The sequence below is a fragment of the Procambarus clarkii genome, chromosome 51 (assembly GCF_040958095.1).
Source record: "Procambarus clarkii isolate CNS0578487 chromosome 51, FALCON_Pclarkii_2.0, whole genome shotgun sequence".
Lineage (NCBI taxonomy): Eukaryota > Metazoa > Arthropoda > Malacostraca > Decapoda > Cambaridae > Procambarus > Procambarus clarkii.
This window is the reverse complement of record NC_091200.1, coordinates 7,757,794-7,781,955: the sequence shown is the minus strand read 5'-3', so window position 1 is coordinate 7,781,955 and position 24,162 is coordinate 7,757,794. Positions and strand designations below refer to the sequence as shown.

Here is a 24,162-nt window from a genome sequence, read left to right as displayed (position 1 = left end):
AGGCTTTCGACAGAGTTCCACATAAGAGGTTGTTCTGGAAACTGGAAAATATTGGAGGGGTGACAGGTAAGCTTCTAACATGGATGAAAAATTTTCTGACTGATAGAAAAATGAGGGCAGTGATCAGAGGCAATGTATTGGACTGGAGAAATGTCACAAGTGGAGTACCACAGGGTTTGGTTCTTGCACCAGTGATGTTTATTGTCTACATAAATGATCTACCAGTTGGTATACAGAATTATATAAACATGTTTGCTGATGATGCTAAGATAATAGGAAGGATAAGAAACTTAGATGATTATCATGCCCTTCAAGATGACCTGGACAAAATAAGTATATGGAGCACCACTTGGCAAATGGAATTTAATGTTAATAAATGCCATGTTATGGAATGTGGAATAGGAGAACATAGACCCCACACAACGTATATATTATGTGAGAAATCTTTAAAGAATTCTGATAAAGAAAGAGATCTAGGGGGTGGTTCTAGATAGAAAACTATCACCTGAGGACCACATAAAGAATGTTGTGCGAGGAGCCTATGCCACACTTTCTAACTTCAGAATTGCTTTTAAATACATGGATGGTGATATACTAAAGAAATTGTTCACAACTTTTGTTAGACCAAAGCTAGAATATGCAGCGGTTGTGTGGTGCTCATATCTTAAGAAGCACATCAACAAACTGGAAAAGGTGCAAAGACATGCTACTAAGTGGCTCCCAGAACTGAAGGGCAAGAGCTACGAGGAGAGGTTAGAGGCATTAAATATGCCAAAACTAGAAGACAGAAGAAAAGAGGTGATATGATCACTACATACAAAATAGTAACAGGAATTTATAAAATCGATAGGGAAGATTTCCTGAGACCTGGAACTTTAAGAACAAGAGGTCATAGATTTAAATTAGCTAAACACAGATGCCGAAGAAATATAAGAAAATTCACTTTCGCAAACAGAGTGGTAGACGGTTGGAACAAGTTAGGTGAGAAGGTGGTGGAGGCCAAGACCGTCAGTAGTTTCAAAGCGTTATATGACAAAGAGTGCTGGGAAGATGGGACACCACGAGCGTAGCTTTCATCCTGTAACTACACTTAGGTAATTACACTTGGGTAATTACCAGTTGATTGATAGTTGAGAGGCGGGGACCAAAGAGCCAGAGCTCAACTCCTGCAAGCACAACTAGGTAAGTACTGATCTAAATGTTTTTTTGGGGGGGATTCATGTGATATGAATATATCTTCGACCTAACTTGTACTTAGTTGTAGTGAAATGTTGAATCGGCATAAAGATACGGCATACAGTGGTACCTCGGAATACGAGTGTCCCTGTATACAAGTTTTTCGGAATAGGAGCAGGATTTCCTCGGAAAATGTGTCTCGGAAGGCGAGTTTGTTGATACGCATACAGGCCGACCTAGCGCGTGGTGGTACGGCGATCGTCGCCTCTCACCCCTCAGTTTACCAGTGCCTCGCACCCCAGTGACTATCCCACGTAAATTCTTCACCCGGATTTTCAGTGTTTTGTTGGAATTTTGGTCATTTGACCATAAAAGATATTATATATCTCGCCATGGGTCCCAAGAAAGCCAGTGGTAAGGTTTAACCTAAGAAAATAGTGCTGCGTTTCGGGCGATCGAGTGGCAACACTGAAAAGTGTATACTCTTTTCACTGTCCTGACATTAATTTTTTATTTACGTATTTCATTTTTGTACCAGTGTGTTCGCAATAGAATGTTCTATAAGAACATTAGTATAAAATGTCACACAAGGATGCGTTAGACCGGCACCAAATAAAAAACTACGTCAATTACACTTATCGTTTCAACAATACAATGGTCTTACCTCGATGGTGCAATGCTACGCCGTTCTCCCAAATAGGCTATGCGGCTATTAGAGAAAACGGAAATTTCATGGCGGACATTTTCAAACTATCCCAAAGTCGATCTCATAACAAATAGAGTTTATACAGGTAGAAATATTTTTTCTCGTGACTCGTGAGCGAGTCCACTGTGCGACCTCAACACAAAAAGTGGTAATGCTCTTGAGCGCCATGATAACGCTAAAATGTTAAGAAAATGTGTGAAGTATGGGAAGAATTGCAAAGTTTTCTTGAAAAAACTCGCCCAGATAAAGCTGTAGCAGGCCGTTGCATTGACCTTCTAAATGACAATGTGATGTCTTACTACAGACAAGTGTTAAAATGTAGGGAAAAACAAGCGTCTTTAGACAGATTTTTAGTAAGACAAGCAAGTCTTAGTGGTATGCAGGCAAAATGTGCCAGTGTGTGCACACCAGTGAAGACCTCACTGCCTGATGTTATAATGGAAGGGGACTCTCCTTCCAAACAGTAACACCTCTTCTCCTCCCTCCTCCTCACCATCTTCCATCTTCCAGCAAGGTAAGTAATAACTTGAACATAGTTTTGTAGGTTTATTTAGATGAATTAGGTATAAAAATTTAGTTTGATGTAGGGTTTATGGGGTAGTCAGGAACAGATTAATTCATTTCCCATTATTTCTTATGGGGAAATTAGCTTTGGAATACGAGTTTTCGGAATACGAGCTGTCTCCAGGAACGGATTAAACTCTTAAACCGAGGTACACCTGTATTTAAACAGAAGTTTGTGAAATTGCAAGGGAGGAAATTAATTGTGCAAATTGTATATTTACCTGAGGGCCACTAACACTAGTGGTCTTGATGAGGACAGGAAGCAGGCGGCTTGTTGAAGGCCCCCCCCCCCCATTTGCCTTGATTTTTTTCCAGACAATTTTGGCATTTGTGGCTTCGGCAGGTAGGCCGAAGTTCCATGGAATATATATATATATACATGGTTTAACTACAAAATTATAAGATGTAAATTTTAGAAAATTGCTATTATTTGAGGAGATAGGAATGGAGAATATTATGGATATGAAGACAAAAAAATCTTATTACAAATACATGCTTAGAAATACTGTACATTAAAGTGCTATACAGTACATATAACTGAATGATTTTAGTGTTTGTCTCTTTACACAGGAGAAATAAGAAATTGCTATTGAATAAAATGGTTGAAGATTGTTCTAACTAAATTTAGGACTGTGAGTTCCCAATCTAGTTGATAAACTGTGATAAATTTTAAATGTGAAATAGGTTGTGTAAAGTGAGTTAAATTGTTCAAAATGGTCTTAAGAAATCATAAAAAGATTCACTTATAGAAAGTTGATTTGGATAAAGATTTTTAGAGTTGAGTACCAGTACAGTATTCATATTGGTACACAAATATCAGTACTGTATTTGGTCTTTGTGGTAAAAAGTTTATAGTATTTTGTTTGATAAAACCTAAAAAGCTAAAGCTAATGTGTGAGAAATAATTATTAAACAATATTTTGTTGACAGACTAAGTGGTGGTGCATCTCCAAGACATGTTGATGGTGATATGAAGGACCCCATTGACAACGTGTGGTTTGCAAGGTACTACAGATGGCAGGTATGATTAAATTACGTGACATGAATCTAATGGAGCACTGCTTGATTATCTTTAAAATATAAGCTAACAAACCTTGTGATTTTGTAACTGCTGCATCAAGTAAGATCTCACTGTATTTATGGAAGTGTAGTTACAGGAGAAAAGGAATTCTTATGGTGTCCCATCTTCCGAGTACTTTGTCGTATATGACACTTTGAAGCTGCTGATGGTTTTCCCCATCTATCTCTCCCCTTAACTTGTTCCAATCATCTATGACTATTTTCAAAAGAAAACTTTCTAATATTTTGACACCTTTGTTTCTTGAGCTTGAATCTATGACCTCTTGTTCTTGAAGTTGTAGGCTGATACCATTCCTCCATTGTTTCCAAAAGAACCTTTGAATATATCTTCACACAATTATCTTCTCGATATTCTCAACAGCGGTATACATGCTGAACATTCCTTTTCTGCGGGGGAGCCCCATTGGCTCCCTGAAGCCATCTGAACTGATATGTGCTATATTAGTTTCAGGTCATCAGTCACAGGAGTTCTTATGCCTACCAGGAACCACGAACCAGAACCTGGTCCACTCAGAGTGGCACAGTGAGCCATGGCTTATGAGCACTTTACATTTAAAATACAGTATGGCATGTTTGCCATCAACCGGTAATGAACCCAGAAAGGTAGGCAAATCAAAACAGACCACTATCTGGTTAACCTGTACAATCTACATCCCAAAAGATAAAAATAACTCGCCTAGAAAGACACCAAACAAGCAACCCTTCATGCGACTAACATTTCCGCTCGGTAGCGCTACCCATTTTCCCCATAGGGGGAGGGGGGGAGCTGGCAGCCCGTCACTCCAGTTCTTGAACTGATGTGCTAGTGGTCATTTCAGTCACCTCTGGCCTCAAGTTCCTGTTCTGAAGTTTTGCTCTCTGTGGCTGCTCTAGCTGTGTATAGTGTGGTGGCTAGGTGTTTTAGTGTACAAGAGCCGAATGCGCCTAGGGTGACCTTTCCCTAGGTATTCCATGAGTGCTGCCTTTGCGTGTCAGGGTTATCTTCCCTGGGGCATTCGGAATTCACTCCCCATTTGAGGCCTTCATCACTTGATGCTGTCTTCACCCTTGGAGTATGTCGGGGTCTAAGGCTTTCCGTCTTGCCCAGGGTAGGGTAGTGTTATTGGCTGGTACAACTAGCTTTACTTCAATGCAGCAGCCAATCTTTCTCTGATTGCCAGTTTGTTTGTGTGTCTGGGGGGGGGGGTTGTTTTCATTTCCTTTATATTCACTGGTATTCTTGCCTTGTTTAGATGGAAGAGGTCTGCTTAGCTTCTTATTAGACAAACCTATGTTGTGTTGGTAGCCCTCCTTTGTTTCCCCCCGGAGGTTTCATAGCTACTGCTGGTGGTCAGTTTGCTTGCTACCTGACAGGGTTCTACTCCAGTGCTTGGGCTCTCCGTAGGGCTCATTCGCCCTACGTATCCTGGAAAACCCCCGTGGGCTCGGTCGTACAATGGCTACTTCTTCTGAGCCCGATCTCGCTTGTGTGAAGTTATAGGGTATTCGTTGCCCCTGCCTCAGGGAAACGATCATCTGTACTGCCTCCGTCATGCAGCCTGTTGGGTTAGAGAGACTACTGACCCGGAGTTTTGTGGGCCTTGTTCCCTACTTGTACTTCACTTTACTCATTCCTTTTCTGTTGATCTCGAGGATCAGGCAGCGGTTTTGCATGCTCGATTCTCTTTACTGCAATGGGCTAGGTTGGTTGCCTGGTTGAAGGCCCCGGAGATGCCCCGCTTAGGTTTTAGTTACCAGGATTTTTTGGCGTTAGTTGCCTTGACTTTGGTTCCTTTTGCACCCCTGTTTCCTTCCCAGATGGGCGTGGTTTGCCCTGCTCCTTCTCTCCTTGCTTCCAGCTCCTAAACATCTGAGGGTTTCAGAGTCGGGGCTGGGTTTAGCTCTGAATGAGGCTCAGGTGGCTTCAGGGACTGCCCTTTCCGATTTGGGCAAGGAGATTGTCGAGTCAGATTTTCCTGCCGAGGCTTCTGGGTCAACCCAGCAAGACTCCTTTCTTGAAAGCTTTTACCCTGGATGCAGCCTTTTCTTCGGTAACATGTCTTGGGCTGACATTCGGGCATGGGGTTTTTGGAGGTCGTACAGGGTCCTGGCTGGAAGCTACCTCACAAGTGTTCTTGGTTCTAGTCGGGCCTGTGTCTCTTTGGCTTGGCGGTTGCAACCTGTTGTCTTGACTTCGAGTCGAGGAGTGAGTGCTGACTGCAATTTTCGTCTTTTGTGATGTAGCTCCTTGAAGCCGAAGAGGCTCACCCCAGAAAACCAGCGTTGAATGTAATGAAACGCCATTTTCTGAATGCGACCCGGAGGCTCCCCAGCTACCCTCCCTTCCTCGGTCCGCAGTTTTTCGCGTGTTTTGACATCCAGCCTTGAATTGACAGGTGGATAGCCGCGCGAGGGGTCTCTGGCTCCCCCTTTCCCTTCTGGGGAGGGGGAAGCTGCGAAGGCAAGCGGCACGGCAAGTGTGACGTCATGCTTGTTTGCTCATTTTTCATTTGGGGAGTTCTGTCCACTCGTTAGCTTTCAGTAGTAGTTTTAGCCAGAATAGGGAGTTTGTTTTGAGGCTCTTACCTTTCTGGTTGTCCGGCCTGGTCGATGGCAGACAAAGAATGCTCCAAGCATATGTGCACTTCTATAGGTCATTGCTCCTCATTCCTCTCTGAGGAGGCCAGGGTTCTGGCTCATGGTCCCTGGTAGGCCTAGAACTCCATTCACACTGACTGATCTCAAAGTCTAATAATATACATACAGTATTAGCCTGGATAGCTCCAGGGAGCCTCCGGGTTCTCACCCAGAAAATGGCTTTCATTACATTCAACGTTTTTGTTTTTTCTTGTAATGCTAAGGAGCAAAAGTTTAAAGCAAAGAGAGCTAGAAAGCAAGTAGTTGCCTGAAGGTGTAGAATGAGGTGGTTAAATTGCTGCTACTTTCAGTGGTTATCTTGAGGTTATCTTGATGTGATGTGAACTCTTGAAATGCCTCCTTCAACATTTTTCCATGCATGAAATTTCCTTTATAATTTTACTTCCTACATGTACAGTACTTCACTATGTGCAAATATGATCATGACATATTAGTCTATACTATAACACATACATCAAATTGTACATAAATTTGACATTTTTTCAGACATTCAGTGTGAGAGATGCTATAACAATGCATCGAGAGACACATCACGAGACACAAATTGGGCTCCCAGATGCATACATAAATGCATATATTGAGCTTAATATGTCTACAGACAAAAAGGTCAGTGTTTATTAGAATTTTTTGTTTTTAATTATTTATCCTCATGATCAAACATTTTTCTGTGGAGAGCCCCTTCGGCTCCCTGGAGCAATACTGGGGTGATGTGTAGATATTAGACCGTGGCAACAGTCAATCGATGGAGTTCTAGACCTACTGGGGACCAGCACCAGAAACTGGCCTCAAGAGACATGAGGAGCAATGGTCTATAGACACCCCCTCCCCTCTTGTGTAATTGGAAGCATTATGTCTACTATCTACCAGGTCAGGCATCCAGAAAGGTAGGAATTTCAAAACAAACTACAGCTGGTTAAAAAGTTGCAAACCAAAAGCCGAACTAGCAAGAACTCGCCCATCGAAAACAAGTAAACAAGCATGACGTCACCACAGCTGCAGCGCCGCTGTCTGCGCAACTCCCTTCTCCCCGGGAGGGGAAAGGGAAAGCCCATTTATATGGGAGTCTATAGCCCCCAATGGCCTAGAGACATGGGAGTATCTATAGGCCATTGCTCCTCATGCCTCTCTGAGGGGGGGGGCCAGGTTCCAACATTGGTCCCCGGTAGGCCTAGAATTCCATCGATTGACTGTTGCCCACAGTCTAATATCTACACATCAGCCCGGTATAGCTCTGGGGAACCTCAGAGTCTCACCCAGAAAATGACCGTTGCAACGGTCAATGCAGACTCGTTCAGTTGGCTCTGCCAGACGTTCGGGCACCCGGAGGTGTACCTCTTTGCGTCGGCATGGTCAAGGCGTCTTCCGGTCTATGTGGCGCCCTGGCCCGACTGCGAGGCTGTCAGAATCTACGCCTTTCGGCAGGACCGGTCAAGGTGGGGGATTCCTGTACCTCTTTACCCCAGTTCAGCTGTTGCTCCAGGTCCTGGCTCAATGGAGACTTACCAGGGGTGGGTAGTCCTCTTGGCCCCATGGTGGCGACCCAGCTGTAGTTTCAGGCGCTGCTTGCCCGGTGTCCAAACCCGGAGGTTTTTCTGCGGCTCCGCCTCTTTCAGGAGATCAGCCCGGTCCGGTACGAGACTGGTTTGCTCTTCTCCGTGAGTCTTCGCGTTTGGTGTTTTTGACTCGTGTTTATCGCCATCTCTATGGTGATCAGGTGGTTTCCTTGCTGGTTTCCCCACCTGTGGGCTTCCTCTCAGCGGCAGTATGAGGTTTCCTGGTGGTCCTTCTGGTTCTTTTTGTCCCTTCGTCGTTGCTCTTTGCTTTCGGTTCGGGTGGTGTTGTCCTTTCTCTCTTGGTTGTTCCAAGACCGTCATCTTATGCCGTTTACTGTTGCTTCGTATCGTGCGACGCTGTCAGAGCCGCTGCAGCTTGCTTTCAGTATCGATGTTACTTCTGCGGCGTTTCGTAAGCTGTCTTGTGCATTGTTTCACCTCCAGCCTGCTGATGCGCCGCTTTAGCCGTCCTGGTCTTTGGACACGGTGCTCTCCTCGGTTTGTTGTGGCCCCTTCGGTTCAGGATTGTTTTGCTAAGGCTCTTTTTCTGATGGCATTAGCCTCTGGGGGTCCTGTGACGGAGCTTCATGCTCTTCTCTGGCGCAGGGGTTTTTTTTGCTCCTTCGGTTGTGGTCATAGGTATGTCTGTCTACAGCCGTCTCCTTCTTTTCTGGCGAAGAATGAGACTGCTGCCTTCCAGAGGGGTCCTTGGGTTGTTGATGCTTGGTTGGTCAGGCCGGAGGTTCATTGTGTGTTGTGTCCGGTTGCGGCCCCTCCGCCGTTCTCTGCGCGCCACAGTTTCTGTGTCCGGGGACGTGGTTTGGGTGGATCTGCTTTCCCTCCTTCCCTGTTCATGGGTTCGGGTCTCTCAGGTTGTCCGCAGGGTAATTAAATCTAGCCAGCCTGCGGTCTATCCCCGTGCCCATGACGTTTGTAAGTTTGCTGCTCTTGCTACCGTCTTTGGCAATATGTCTTGGGCTGACATTCAGGCTCAGGATTTTTGGCGGTTGAATAGGGTCCTTGCAGCACGCTACCTTGTGAACGTTCCTGGGCCCAGTCGGGCCTGTGTTGCTTTGGGTCGGCAGTTGCAGCCGGTTGTCTAGACTTCGAGTAGAGGAATGGAGCACCGACAGCCTCCCGGGTAAGTTCCCTTTTTCCTTTTGTTGTCTTTGGTGAAGTAGCTCCGGGGAGCCGTAGGGGCTCCCTCCAGAAAACCAGTGTTGAATGTAATGAAACACTATTTTCTGGGCGAGTCCCAGAGTCTCCCTGGCAACCCTCCCTCCCTCCGGTCAGCATTTTTTGTGCAGTTTTTTATATCCAGCCTCAGAACTGGGGTGGGGATTGCTAGTGTGAGGGGTTTGGGGCTTCCCCTTCCCCCTCCCGGGAAGGGGGGAACTGCGCAGACATGCGGCGCGGCTCGTGTGACATCATGCTTGTTTGCTCGTTTTTCTTTTTGGGAGTTCTGTCCACTCGTTTGACAATTTTCGTTGTTAACCAGAATAGGGGTTTGTTTTGTGGCGCTTACCTTTCTGGGTGCCTGTCCCGGTCAATGGCAGATATAGAATGCTCCAAATCACATGTGCATTTCTATGGGCCATTGCTTCTCGTGCCTCTGTGAGGGTTCGTGGTTCCCCAGTAGGCCTAGAACTCTACCCACATTGACTAATACAAAATAGTTAGGGTATCCTATCATCCATGGATTGCTCCGGGGAGCCTCCGGGACTCTTCCAGAAAATGGCGTTTCATTACATTCAATGCTGTTTTTTTAAATTGCATTTCTGCCATATTTTTTGTTATTCTCTTTTGTACAGAACCGTTATGTTGACAATTTCTTCAGCGTAGTTCAACTGCCACACGAGTTTGAGAGCGAACAGCAGCGAACAGTCCTGGCCATATCTCGAAATAAGAAAGTGATTGAAAAAGCTTGGGAGATGGGAGTGACATATGCAGCTGGTGTGGAAATTATTAAACAAGTGCAGGTCAGTCTGCTGTGAAGTTATTAGTATTGATGTTTATTGTTATTACTGTGAGTTTTCTGGGTGGGCCTCCTCAGCAATGCCCTAGCTATGCACTGGTTCAGCCAAGCCTTGTTGGAATGTACTTGGCCTCTGCAACCCAACCAGGACTACAATCTGACTCTCTGAGGCCAAAAGAACTTGATCACAGATTAATCCGAAGATGGGAAAACATTCTCCAGAGACAATATGCACCAAAACAAGCAACTGAGACATCCCAAGTTGTTCACTTTGGTAAGGCACAATTTGGTAGTGGCCGCCTGTACCCATCTGATGTACAGAAATTTAGTGTTAGAATAATTCCAGTTCTGGTGCAGTTAGGCTATTGCTTTCCAATTCCACATTGCTGTTTTCTGAATCTGACATTCTGAAGGTTTTTAGATGATGCTAGATGACCTTTTGGCCAAATGTCTTATTATAAGCGAGTCATTATAAAGGAGTCTGCCATGGTGGCTTCTCGAGGAAAGGGCATCTATGAGTTGTCCACTCTGTCTACATTTTTAGAGGAGAGAAGAATGCCTGGTGCTTGAGCCTCCCAGACGAGTATCATGGTACTTCCTGTCATTCTTCGCCAACTGTTCGAGAGTACAGGCAAAGACAACTTCAGGGAGTACACATAAAGGTTATAATTGGTCTTTTCAGAAACGTAATGGTAAATCTCATTGATGGTAAAGAGGGAACAAGTTCCACAGGGTGAGTGAATTGCACTTTTTGTCTTCAGGGTTTCCTCTCCTTTAGTCAAGATGGCACATTTGCACATCTCCATCCCAATCTTCCTTTTCTGGCTAAGAATTAGACCATCTGAGGGTGCATTATATATGCAGTGTCCCATTGTTGCCTATGTTGGTTTTGACAAGTTCTTATCAATGCCTATTACTATAGTTCTATGTACAAAGGCATGTCACAATGAATATCCTTGATAACCTAGCAAATCCAGTTCCAAAAATGTTCTTCCTTGGAGACTTCAATCTACCCAGTTTAAGATGGGGAATGGCAAACAATAATATGATAGCAGGAAACCAACCTGGAAATAATTAACTGCTGGTCAGAGAACTGTTGAGATTCTGTGTCAAATTCTCACTCAACCAACGGATTACAGAACCAACTAAGAACAAAAACATACTAGACCTGATCTTCACAAACAATGCTGAACAAACAATTAGAGATATTACAATCTCAGACACTACATACTCGGACCACAAGCACAAAGTACCTTTAACCCTTTAACTGCGCCGCCACCAAATATGACCCCCCCCCCCCCCCCCAAGTGTCAAAAACCCTTCCCTCAGTATAGGTATGTAAAAAAAAAAATCGAAATTGTGCTTACTTTGGCTGCTATGGGGTCCGTAAGTTGGCGCGTGACGTCCTCATTCCCTGTTCGCCCGTGACGTACGCTCCCGGGGTCAGTAGGGCGCCCGGGGTGGGGTCCGCGAGTTGCCGCGAATGTAGTTTTGTTCATTTTTTGCGCACAGTTCCAAATACATTTTATTTGTTTTTACAGGCTAATCCTATGTATAATGAACACGTACACTATATTATGGCAGTAAAACATCCGTACTGTCCAAGGACACTGTGTTACGTGCATGACACTTGTGTACACATATGTTGCACATATTTACCATGAATCATGCTAATTTATGTACATATACAATCTATTTGCAGACTATACACAGTCACACACTATATACATTCACCATCAACACATTCAGAACACCGCGAGTGTGAGCTGTCACACCCAGCCAGCCCTCCCTCACTCCTCCAACATTGTATTCGCCACATTGCTCCTCCCATCATACAGTTATTCACACCAATGTTTCTTGTTCATTTATGTATATTTACAACATATATACACACTATACACTGTCACACACTATTTACATTTACCATCAACACATTCAGAACGTCACGAGTGTGAGCAGCCACACCGACAGGCCCTCCCTCACTCGCACATCTTACTCGCCAACATTGCTCGTCCCAACATACTGTTATTGTTTTTATTACACTATTTACACATGTTTTATTTACCAGAACTATGCAAGTAAGCTGGTATTGTGTCCAAACGGTACAGTGGCCACCATACATTGCATGAGAAATCACACAGCAGACGATGCTACGATTACGATGTCACCTCCCTCTCCAAAATAGCTCCACTCAACATACTCCTGTTGCTGTTATTACACTATATACACACACACACACACACATAGACTGGGAAGCATATGAAGCTAAAACAGAAGATTTTTGGACCTGTAAATTTGTAGACCTCATCCTGGAAACATTCTTGTATCAACATGTTAAACAAGCTACGAGGATGAGGGAAGGGGACGTTCCCTCCATGCTAGATTTGATATTTACCAGGAAGGAGGAAGAGATATTTGACATTCAGTACCTTCCTCCCTTGGGTAAAAGTGACCATGTCTTTTTGGGAATAAAGTATGCAATGCGTTATAAGCTGGAAGAAAATAAGGAGGTTGAAGCAGTTGAAAAACCAGACTTCAGGAGAGGACATTATGGTGACCTTAGAAATTTTTTTAGTGAGTATAATTGGACAGACTTGATGCTAGGCAAGGAAGTGAATGAGATGTATGTCAAGTTTTGTGAAATATATGATAAAGGCACAAAAAAATTTATACCAAAACAGAGATGCAGGGCCAGAAAACAGGATTGGTTCGACAGAAATTGTGAGAGGGCAAGAGACCAAAAGACACAAAAATGGAATCAGTATAGGAAGAGGCCAAACCCCCAAACATACCAGCGATACAAAGATGCGAGAAACAACTATACAGCAGTAAGGAGAGAGGCAGAAAGAAATTTTGAAAAAGGGATAGCGGATAAATGTAAAACAGAACCGGGCCTATTCTACAAATTCATAAACAACAAATTGCAGGTAAAGGATAATATCTAGAAGTTGAAAATGGGAAACAGATTCACGGAAAATGAAAAGGAAATGTGTGAAACATTAAATGAAAAGTTCCAAAGTGTGTTTGTACAAAATGAAATCTTCAGAGAACCAGACACAATAAGAATTCCAGAGAACAACATAGAGCGGATAGAGGTGTCTAGAGATGAAGTGGAAAATATGCTAAAGGAGCTCGGTAAGAACAAAGCAGCTGGCCCAGATGGAGTTTCACCATGGGTTCTGAGAGAATGTGCATCTGAGCTCAGCATTCCACTTCACCTGATCTTTCAGGCATCCCTGTGTACAGGAATCGTAGCAGACGTGTGGAAACAGGCTAACATAGTTCCAATCTACAAAAGTGGCAGCAGGGAAAACCCCCTCAATTATAGACCTGTATCATTGACAAGTGTAATAGTGAAAGTATTGGAAAAACTAATCAAAACTAAATGGGTAGAACACCTGGAGAGAAATGATATAATATCAGACAGACAGTATGGTTTTCGATCTGGAAGATCCTGTGTATCGAATTTACTCAGTTTCTATGATCGAGCCACAGAGATATTACAGGAAAGAGATGGTTGGGTTGACTGTATCTATCTGGACCTAAAAAAGGCTTTCGACAGAGTTCCACATAAGAGGTTGTTCTGGAAACTGGAAAATATTGGAGGGGTGACAGGTAAGCTTCTATCATAGATGAAAAATTTTCTGACTGATAGAAAAATGAGGGCAGTAATCAGAGGCAATGTATCGGACTGGAGAAATGTCACAAGTGGAGTACCACAGGGTTCAGTTCTTGCACCAGTGATGTTTATTGTGTACATAAATGATCTACCAGTTGGTATACAGAATTATATGAACATGTTTGCTGTTGATGCTAAGATAATAGGAAGGATAAGAAATTTAGATGATTGTCATGCCCTTCAAGAAGACCTGGACAAAATAAGTATATGGAGCACCACTTGGCAAATGGAATTTAATGTTAATAAATGTCATGTTATGGAATGTGGAATAGGAGAACATAGACCCCACACAACCTATATATTATGTGAGAAATCTTTAAAGAATTCTGATAAAGAAAGAGATCTAGGGGTGGTTCTAGATAGAAAACTATCACCTGAGGACCACATAAAGAATATTGTGCAAGGAGCCTATGCTATGCTTTCTAACTTCAGAATTGCATTTAGTTACATGGATGGCGATATACTAAAGAAATTGTTCATGACTTTTGTTAGGCCAAAGCTAGAATATGCAGCTGTTGTGTGGTGCCCATATCTTAAGAAGCACATCAACAAACTGGAAAAGGTGCAAAGACATGCTACTAAGTGGCTCCCAGAACTGAAGGGTAAGAGCTACGAGGAGAGGTTAGAAGCATTAAACATGCCAAAACTAGAAGACAGAAGAAAAAGAGGTGATATGATCACTACATACAAAATAGTAACAGGAATTTATAAAATCGACAGGGAAGATTTCCTGAGACCTGGCACTTCAAGAACAAGAGGTCATAGATTTAAACTAGCTAAACACAGATGATGAAGAAATATAAGAAAATTCACCTTCGCAAATAGAGTGGTAGACAGTTGGAACAAGTTAAGTGAGAAGGTGGTGGAGGCCAAGACCGTCAGTAGTTTCAAAGCGTTATATGACAAAGAGTGCTGGGAAGACGGGACACCACGAGCGTAGCTCTCATCCTGTAACTACACTTAGGTAATTACACTCTCTGTATATACCCATGTACATGTGTGTTCTCCAGAGCGAACCACGAAGCTTGTATGGTGAGCAAAACAAGAGTGGCTGCCACCCAGTGAGGCAGCCACTGGGAACTTGCCACAGCCACTTGCATATTTTTTTGGGGGGGAGGGAACTTAGACTATTTGTATTAGGAGAATAGCTGTGGAGCTATTCCTTAGACTATGTGTATTATTCTCCACTAAACATTTTTTGGAAAATCCCAGGCCTCAGATCCTTTATTATATGCTAATGTATCAGAAAAGTGTTATAGAATGATTATATCTGAAAAGGTGGAAGGTTTCAACTCGCTTGAAAATGTGTAATATTCGTTGAAAAAACAAAACAAAAAAAATCTCCCTTTCTATTTAGGCTGCAGTACTGAAACTTGGAACAATTGCAGCCCTTTTCATATACAACTAGTAAAAAAACATTGGTTGACATTGAACAACTTTTAATAAACTACCTACTGGCCCCTTAAGGTGGTGATTCTTGTCTGTATCATATTTTCCTATCCACCTAAAATCAAAGGCCTTCTTTGAATTGAGGCAGAAGAGTTTGTTGATACGCGTATGGGCTGACCTAGCATGTGGTGGCACAGCGATTGCACCTCAGTTTACCAGTGGATCTCGTCTAGTGACAATCGCACCTGAATTCTTTGTAAAGAATTTAAATGTTTTTTGGGTATTTGAACATAAAAGTAATTATTATATATCTTGCCAAGGGTCCCAAGAAAGTCAGTGGTAAGATTCAATCATTGCATTGACCTTTTTAAACGACAATGTGATGTCTTACTACAGACAAGTGTTAAAATGTAGGGAAAACAAGTGTCTTTAGACAGATTCTTAGTAAGACAAGCAAGCAGTGAGCCACAAGCAGGTCCTAGTGGTATGCAGGCAAAACGTGCCAGAGAGTGTACCCCAGAGAAGTCATCACTGCCTGATGTTATAATGGAAGAGGGCTCCCCTTCCAAACAGTAACACCTCTCTCCCCTTTCCCCCTCTCCTCACCGTCTTCCATACACCGATAGGCATCATCAGTAAAGGTAATGTAATAACTTGTACTTTTGTACTGAAGATTTGGGTGAATTAGGGATAAAATTTACTTTGAAGTTAATTTTTTGGGGAGTCTGGAACTGATTAATTCATTTTCCATTATTTCTTATGGGGAAATTTGCTTCGGTTTACAAATTTTTGGGTTACGAGCTCTCTCTGGGAACGGATTAAATTCGTAAACTGAGGTACCACCTGTACTGGTTTTGGAGTACCTTTTTGCATTTTGGTGGGATTCTCTTTATACTTTGGTTATCTCTGATTCCCAGGCTCACTTTTACCGCCTTGATTGGGCCGGATTCTGGTCTTGGTTCTCGCTAGGCATTCCTGGGTCCCCTAAGGTCTGGTGTATTCCCCAAGGCCTCATAGCTTCTAGGTTGTAGGTACTGAGTAACCCACCAAAACGTTGTTTCATTACATTAAATGCTAGATTTTGTTTACTCATTTTTAGCTTATAACTTTTTAAATTATTTAATTTGTTTTATTTCTTGATATCAATTATAATTGTAAAATATTTCCAGAATGGTGAGGTAAGCTTGCAGGATTATCAGCACTTTATTGCTGAAATAGACACACTGCCAGAGCTGGTAGCTATACGTGGACTAATGAGGAGGAGGTTCCCAAGTATAAAAGATGGTGAGTATTTTTAAGCTTTGCATTTGTCTTCTCTTATAATGGTCAGTATAATAAATCATATCCACAAATATATTTGCACATCTTACCTTTATTTTATTTTATTTACCCTTCAAACTTTTGCCTTTATGATATCTAATGATTTAGAGGATGAAGCAGAGAGTTTCAAATATTGATACATAACCCTACTTGTAACACTAGCCTAAGAGAATTTATGTGCTGGCTGATGAGTGAGTTGTATAAAGAGAGAAAACTTAGAGGCCCAGTGCTATGAAAGTCCTTGAGCCAGGCTATACCCTTGTTAGGAGGATGTAATTGCTTTACGATTAGTGTACAGGTTCTTCAATAGTTGTATAAATGTGCATGGAATGAATACAAGCCGCCTCATTGCTGGACTGGTCAACCAGGCTGTTGGACATGGCTGCTCGCAGCCTGACGTGTGAATCGCAACCTGGTTGATCATAAGATCGCTGAAAAATAAGATTTTACCATTATTATTTATTCTACAGTAATTAAATCCCTTTGGTACAGTGGTAAGACATTTTGTTTTACAACTGAGCAAGAGAGCCAAAGCACGCACTTTGCGAGCGCTTTGGCTTGGGTTCATATCCTGGCTGGGGAGGTTTGACTGGATGCAAGTCTTTAACTGTAGCCTCTGTAGCCAGCAGTGAATGTGCACTTAGTTGTTAAATGATTTGGCGGGTCATATTCCGGGGAAAAAATAGAATTAAGAACCTGCTCGAAACGCTGTGTGAGTTAGTGACTTTACAAAAATGTAAGAACTCTTGTACAGTATATATAAATCAAATAAAAAATTGAACTAAAACAAAATTAAAATTAGTGTAAAATGAGTTATATGTATCTTAATTTATGTAATTAATAACATACTTATTCTTCTATAGGCACTGCTGGCACTGATATTATTCCCATCATTGAACGCTTTATGAAAGGTGTTGAGTATAGAACTGCGGTAAACAAATATCATCCTGACTTTGCAACAATAGAAGCTACTTTTGGCAGGGTAAGTACATGTTGAAAATTTTCAGTATGTCATCAATACCTTTCATCCCCTGAGAACTCGCCTTGTTAAATACAATAATTTACTTCTGTTGATTATGGAAGAATTACTCTTTTTTTTTCAAAGATATCATATTCTGCTGCTCCTTTAAAGTATGGTTGTGTCCATGGACAGGAACAGTTAAGCAGGAAAACTTATTGCACCATTGTCACTAGATTCATTCAAACTTGTTGATAGGTCATATTAGGTGCTAGGGAGATTTTCCTGAAGTACAAAATGGCCAGAAAGAGATTCATGTCATAGAAATTTAAGCCATATAGAATTCCCATTTAGATCAGAGATGACTGCCACAGGAACATTCTAGCACAGTACATGCATTACCTGTTTAACCCTCAAACTGCACACTTACTCAAAAAGTCCTACCTCCAGGTACTCATGGAATAAAAGTATAGTATAGAAAATCCATAGGGATCATTCACATACGATACGGCAATTTGAGCAGTATAAGGCTTGATGCCACTGCACAGCACTGAATCAGTGCATTATGTTAGATATTAAAAACATTACACTACAGTAAGATAGAATGTGTCGTTACACATGTAACTTAAGGGTTGGTTGGGGAATAAGTGGGACAATATAGTTCATAACATTTTCAACTCATCCTCTTGTTTAAATAGTATTCTTTGTAACTGGACCATCATGCTTATATTGACATGGACAATTAGACAGTAGAATTTGGTGCTATTCATTTCAATTCACTTCATAAAAGTTTGGAAGAAATAAGCCAAAACCAAACTTGAATATTCCTAGGGGTTAGTATAGCATATACTGTATATGTACTGTATTAGGCCTTGGATAGCATAGTTAGGTTAGGTTTTGTTAGCAACATAAATACAAAATCTTATCTGGTTTGTCCAAATTCAATAGGACCAAATTTTACTTTCTAATTGTCCATTACATAAATATACATGTACAATGGTTCACAGTGTTCTATAAGTGTTATCTAAACAGGAGGACCTTACCTTGAGGTTACCTTGCGGTGATTCCGGGGCTCAGCAACCCCGCGGCCCGGTCGTCGACCAGGCCTCCTCGTTGCTGGACTCGTCAACCAGGCTGTTGGACGCGGCTGCTCGCAGCCTGACGTATGAGTCACAGCCTGGTTGATCAGGTATCCTTTGGAGATGTTTGTAAAGTTCTCTCTTGAACACTGTGAGGGGTCGGCCAGTTATGCCCCTTATGTGTAGTGGAAGCGTGTTGAACAGTCACGGGCCTCTGGTGTTGATAGAGTTCTCTCTCAGAGTACCTGTTGCACTTCTGCTCTTCAACAGGGGTATTCTGCACATCCTGCCATGCCTTCTGGTCTCATGTGCTGTTATTTTTGTGTGCAGGTTTGGGACCAGCCCCTCTACTATTTTCCATGTGTAAATTATTATGTATCTCTCCCGCCTGCGCTCAAGAGAATATAAGTTTAGGCTCTTTAGTCGGTCCCAATAGTTTAGATGTTTTACTGAGTGGATTCTAGCAGTAAAGGATCTCTGCACGCTCTCCAGGTCAGCAATTTCTCCAGCTTTAAAAGGGGCTGTCATTGTGCAGCAGTATTCCATTCTAGAGAGTGGGCTGAACGTTTTATAGTGCTCTTTCAAAATTGCAGTTGTTCACTGCAGTAACAAGATGTTAATTGTATGTGAGCCTACCAGTTAAAATTATTACAAAACCTAATGTATCTCCTAAGTTAAAAAAAAAAAAAAAGTACTGTACAGTACTGTACACCTGAAAATCATATTACATGTTATTTATGAATCTTAACATGCATTCTCTTTATCGCTCATTTTTTATATAGAATGGAATAGTATGTAAATTAGCTTAAGTCTGAAGTAAACATTCATCTTGTAAAGAGATACTGGCAGCGGTGTGAGGTAGCACATGTACACAAACCGTTGTACAACTTTTTTGTAGCCTTTAGTCATATTTATAACATTGTATATCTCCCATCTCTCATTTTATTTAAAGCAAGATAGCTTAGGTGTATGTGGTCAGGATGTTTCTTTTTTACCAGATAAAATAACAAGCACCAAAATTTTTTAGAATTTTATGCAAATCTGTAATTGGTCCAGAATGATATGATCCAGATTTTTTAGGGTAAACTGTGTTTTGTGTGATACTTTTGCAATCAGAACATACTTTTAGAAGAAACAAAAGGACATGTGCAGCAATGTTTGTCAGTAATACTTTATGTAATATTAAGAATTACAAAATATGACTGCATTTTATAAAAAAAATGATAAAATAATTTTTTTGTGTCAGCTAAGTATGACAGATGAGCAACTTGAAGAAAATCTTGCAACTCTTCTTAGGGACATTGAAAACCATAAGTCTCTCAGAAAATCTGGTCAACTTGTTACCTTGGTGAGTACTACATACCGGTAGTTTTATCTTGAGCTGTTTCTGGTTCTTCTGAAATTTTAAGACGTTTTATTCCTCTTAAACAGAATGTTAACTTAGGCAATAGTTTTGTAAATGTTATATAAACTTTTCATATTTGAACTTTTGAAAGCTACAAAAGGTTGGCTGAGTAGATCACAGTGCACAGTGCTGTAGAAAAATAAAAAAGTAGGGGGTAGCCTATTGTAGATAGTGTTTCCTAGTGTAAGAAATTTTGTCAAATCTAATAGGCAGATGAACAAATCCACAAGGGCCATGATGAAGGTTGGAACCTACGTCAATGAGGGTCTTAGACATGTGTTAATCGACTGTGCCATGACATGGTAAAAGAATTGCAACCAGGAGTTCAACTGACCTCACACAGATCCTGCAGTCTCTCCGAGACAACAAACCAGGATTCTACACAATTCCCCCCATGCACCCAGGCTCTGTCAACAAGCTATTCTACCTTTTTGCCCTTCAAGTAAATAAGGGCGAAGAGGTAGAATAGCTTATCGACAGAGCCCGGGTGCATGGGGGAATTGTGTAAAATCCTGGTTTGTGTCTCGGAGAGACTGCAGGATCCATGTAGGGTCAGTTGAACCCCCGGTTGCAATTCTTTTTTGATATCGTGGCACAGTCGATTAAGGCGCATCTGGGATCCTCTCAGGCGTAGATTCAAACCCTCATTACGGCCCTTGTGGATTTGTTCATTTGATGCATCATGCTATTGTGATTTGTGTGTCTAATAGGCAGACATCCAGAGAATTAAGCATTTCAGTGTTTGTATGTCATCATCAATTTAACAACTTTTAAACAAAATGCTGAACCCTTGTGGATTTTGTTCCATGGCGTTTGATGACTGCCAATTACACTTTCATCTAATGCCGACTTCTTCTTTGATAATTAAACATAGTTAAAATTCAGGTTTTTGCATGATGCAAGTTTTGTTATTGTAATTGATGTGGCACATTTGTTCATGCATCTCTTTTCTCCAACATAATCTGTCAGTTACTAAAAGGTGTTGTGTACCCTACCCTTGTGGCCTAGCTGTTTTAGTCATGCTTCTGAAGAAATTACTGAACGTTCCAAAAATTAAATTCCCGATAATTTTTTATTTATTTTTTTGTTTTGCACCTTGTGCTTGTTCATTTAACATTAAATATGTACCTGTTCATAGACAGCTGTTGTGGGTCTCATCGTTATATTAGAGAAGTTGTCATTGGCATAGTCCTTGATAAGGTTAACAAGCTTCCTGCCCTCTCTGTGAAATCATATATTATACGTATTTGCTTTACAATATTGCAGGTGTTTTATGGAATTATTTGCCATCTGTCCTGTTGAAAGAACTACCATTAATTTGAAATCTATTTTGAACATTGTAGAGCTTTTTAATTTGAGGTTTGAAGGAATTATTAATTTACATATATTCAAGGAACAAATTTTGTATTCCCTGAAAATGAATCCATTTGTCCGTCATATTATCATGGTGCAAGTGATAGGCTGTTTTGTTGGTTGTTTTCTGTAGACTTGGAACTCATTGCCAATTTATATTACAATACTATAACCTATGTATTGTTCCATAGTTTTTATTTTGGATGTGTTCCTTCCTTGAAATGTTTAGAAACTGTTGTCACTATATTAAAGACATGAATTTTCTGTTATTCTCATTAACTGCTTACTCTTCAGTTATCTGATATTTGTAAGCTAAAAATTGAACTGTCTTGTACATCAGTAGACTAATAATAAATTTTTCTTTTTCCAGGTGCGTCTTTGTAGCTTACCAAGTTGTGAACAGTTTAGAATTAATCATGAAACATACATTAAAGAAAAGGCTGAAAATGTAAAAGTTGCAGCAGTATCTTAAAAAAGGGCATTAAAACTACATATTAATAAAACAATACATTATAGCTTGGTAAGCATTTGATCATATCCACAGAAATTAAGCTTTAGGTGTGGAAATCTGAATAATGTACTATATCTTGTATAGTTCAATCTTATTTTCTGAACTTATTCTCATGAAGAGTTACATTTACTCCAAAGCAATGTGTATTACTGCATATGCCTTCCAATGGTCCACAATGTTTATTTAACACTTTATGTATGTGTTTCCCTTTTGTGAGACATTATAAATTAAACCTTATTTACCATGTTTTTCTCTCCAGATGACATTTTATTAAAGCAGCTGTTAAATACAAAGTTATTCCTGTCAACGGTGAAGTTGAGCTTTGTCAGTAGTGTTATAGGCACTTGCAACCATACTTAATCCTTACATGGTGCAATTATCTTTGTTCTGGGTCACCACTATGCACAGTTTTGAGAAAAAATTGATTACATATAATAACGTTAATATTCAGAATTTGTAATTAAATCCAGATACATGTATCTGGATTTCCAGTTTCCATTTCCTGAAATGTGGATAATGTTACTTGTATTTTCCAGTAGGATTTAGTTAATATTGTAGATATAGGCAAATGAAGAAAAATGTACACTTCTCAATATTTTAATTGATCTCTTCGTTACTTACATTATACGACTTGACTAGAAATTTAAGTGTGCCATTGTACAAGATTTATTTTATATTCGGTACTATTCCCCCCCCCCCCCCAAAAAAAAACTAGCATGTAGTCGAGAAAAATAGTCTAGTTGCATTTACAGGGAGCAAGAGCCTAAGGACGCAAGATAATGTGACATAAATGGTATTTAATTAACTAAGGATTTGAACAAGGAACAAATGATCCCTAGGGAACACTCTTCTTGAGGGCATCTTGATTTTGGGGCTTAGCCGAACCTTACCTTAGGCAACAGGTAAGTTGGCATGGAAAGAGGTGCTGGTGAGGGGCAGTCAAGGGATTCAGGCTGAGAAGGGACAGGAATGAATGTGTGCTCCAGAGCAGGACATAGCATCAGTGGAAGGAACAATGGCAATGAGAACACTCAATGAGAGCAGATGACTACTCTAGGAATAGATGGTGCACAAACAAGAACAGGAGGGGTGAGGCGAGGAAAAGAGAAAAAAAAAGACTAGTTTTCTTACCTACTGGAGACAGAGAGGCAGAGACAGACCCGGTTTATTTTTTAATGTCAAGGTACTGCAAGATAGCCACAATTGTCTCTGGTGGGGATGGAGAAAGAGCAGTTAATGTCTGCTCGGATGGTCATATGCTAAAAGACAGAACTTAAGAGTTGGAGGGGGTCCATAGTGGATATAGAAGAGGAAAGAGACGACTCAAAAATGAGGGCTGGTGACACAATCTCGGACTGTTGTGGAGCTATATCTAGAAGTTGAGCTTAAGAAGTGGCCTAGTATTTGCCACTTATTTCCTACTGTGGTTAAATTGCGAAAGCTGTAAAATAACATTGCTTTTGCCAATTTCAACATGTCAAACTATTAATATATCATGACTACTATTAATATTCTCTACAGGCATCAAACCTTTAAAAATTAAATTTTGTATCTGCTTGATGGGGTTCTGGGAGTTAGTTGTTCTATTCCCCAAGTCCGAGGCCAGGCTTATCCACTGTAAATACCACACACAATCTTCAACAATTAACAGATGTATTACATAATGTTTCAAACAATTTTCAAAACCATTCACTGTGGTTAGATAATATCCACAAACGTACAATAGCAAACATCCTCATTAAAGTAGTTTTCCATACGTTTGATATATTGTACTGTAAAAGGATATGAAAAAAAAACAAAAATTATGACTGCTTTATTCTGAAAATTTCTGCAAAACATTGAAAACTAAATATAAAAATTAAGAGATTTGTGTAGTCCTGTGTGAAATGAGGAAAAAGTTTAAATAAAGTACTGAATAATTAGTCATCACAACTCCAATTTATTCCAACCCGTTCTCGCAAATTCGTAAAGTCAATATTGACTTATTAACTACGTGCATAGGTGATATACTAAACATAATAGATACCCTTAAAAAGATTCATAGAAAACACCGACCTTACCTAACCTTGTTAGTATCTTAAGATAAGCATCTTATTGCTTCGTAATTACAATTATTACTTAACCTATACCTATTATAGGTTGGGTAATAATTGTAATTACGAAGCAAATAAGATGCTTATCTTAACATACTAAGTAGGTTAGGTAAGGTCGGTGTTTTCTATGAATCTTTTTAAGGGTATCTATTATGTTAAGTATGTCACCTATGCACATATTTAATAAGTCAATATTGACTTTACGAATTTGCGAGAACGGGTTGATTTATTCTTATCCTGACCCCTCCCAAGTGCTATATAGTCATAGTGGCTTGGTACTTTCCCAGATAGTTCCCTTCCCTTCCACCCCCCCACCCCCCTGGCAATAAAATAGGCTATACAGTACCTTCATAAATTAGAAGTGGGAAAACTTACAGCATTCCACAGACATTGTGCTCTTCACCTAATAAATGGGTACCTGAAGTTGTCACATCCTACAACAAGGTCAATTGTTGGTTAAAGGCAAAGCAAGAGATTTAAGAAGGGCCCTGGAAAGTAAACTGTCACTATGCCCTTGGTGTGGGTCTTGAATAGAGTAGCATAGGTCACACTAAATTTCATAATTGCCTTCAAATACATGGATTATTTAAAAGCAATATCACGAATAATGCTTTAAAATGTGCAACAGTTGTATGGTGCTCATATCTCAAAAAAATATAAAATGGAATATGGAGGCTGGTGTTA

The 24,162-nt window shown here is 40.8% G+C and overlaps 1 protein-coding gene across 2 annotated transcripts in view; it reads left to right on the top strand.

Annotated features, from left to right (window-relative positions):
• mRpL1 (mitochondrial ribosomal protein L1) overlaps positions 1–21,622 on the top strand; it is a 45,252-nt gene extending 23,630 nt beyond the window's left edge. For both annotated transcript variants that reach the window (XM_069303913.1, XM_045769084.2), the window contains exons 3-9: positions 3,377–3,467; positions 6,650–6,769; positions 9,528–9,695; positions 15,929–16,043; positions 16,943–17,061; positions 19,363–19,464; positions 21,245–21,622. In XM_069303913.1, the coding sequence (XP_069160014.1) occupies positions 3,377–3,467; positions 6,650–6,769; positions 9,528–9,695; positions 15,929–16,043; positions 16,943–17,061; positions 19,363–19,464; positions 21,245–21,346 (817 nt within the window). In that variant the 3' untranslated portion in view covers positions 21,347–21,622. The remainder of the gene's footprint in view (positions 1–3,376; positions 3,468–6,649; positions 6,770–9,527; positions 9,696–15,928; positions 16,044–16,942; positions 17,062–19,362; positions 19,465–21,244) is intronic.
• Positions 21,623–24,162: the final 2,540 nt, after the last annotated feature.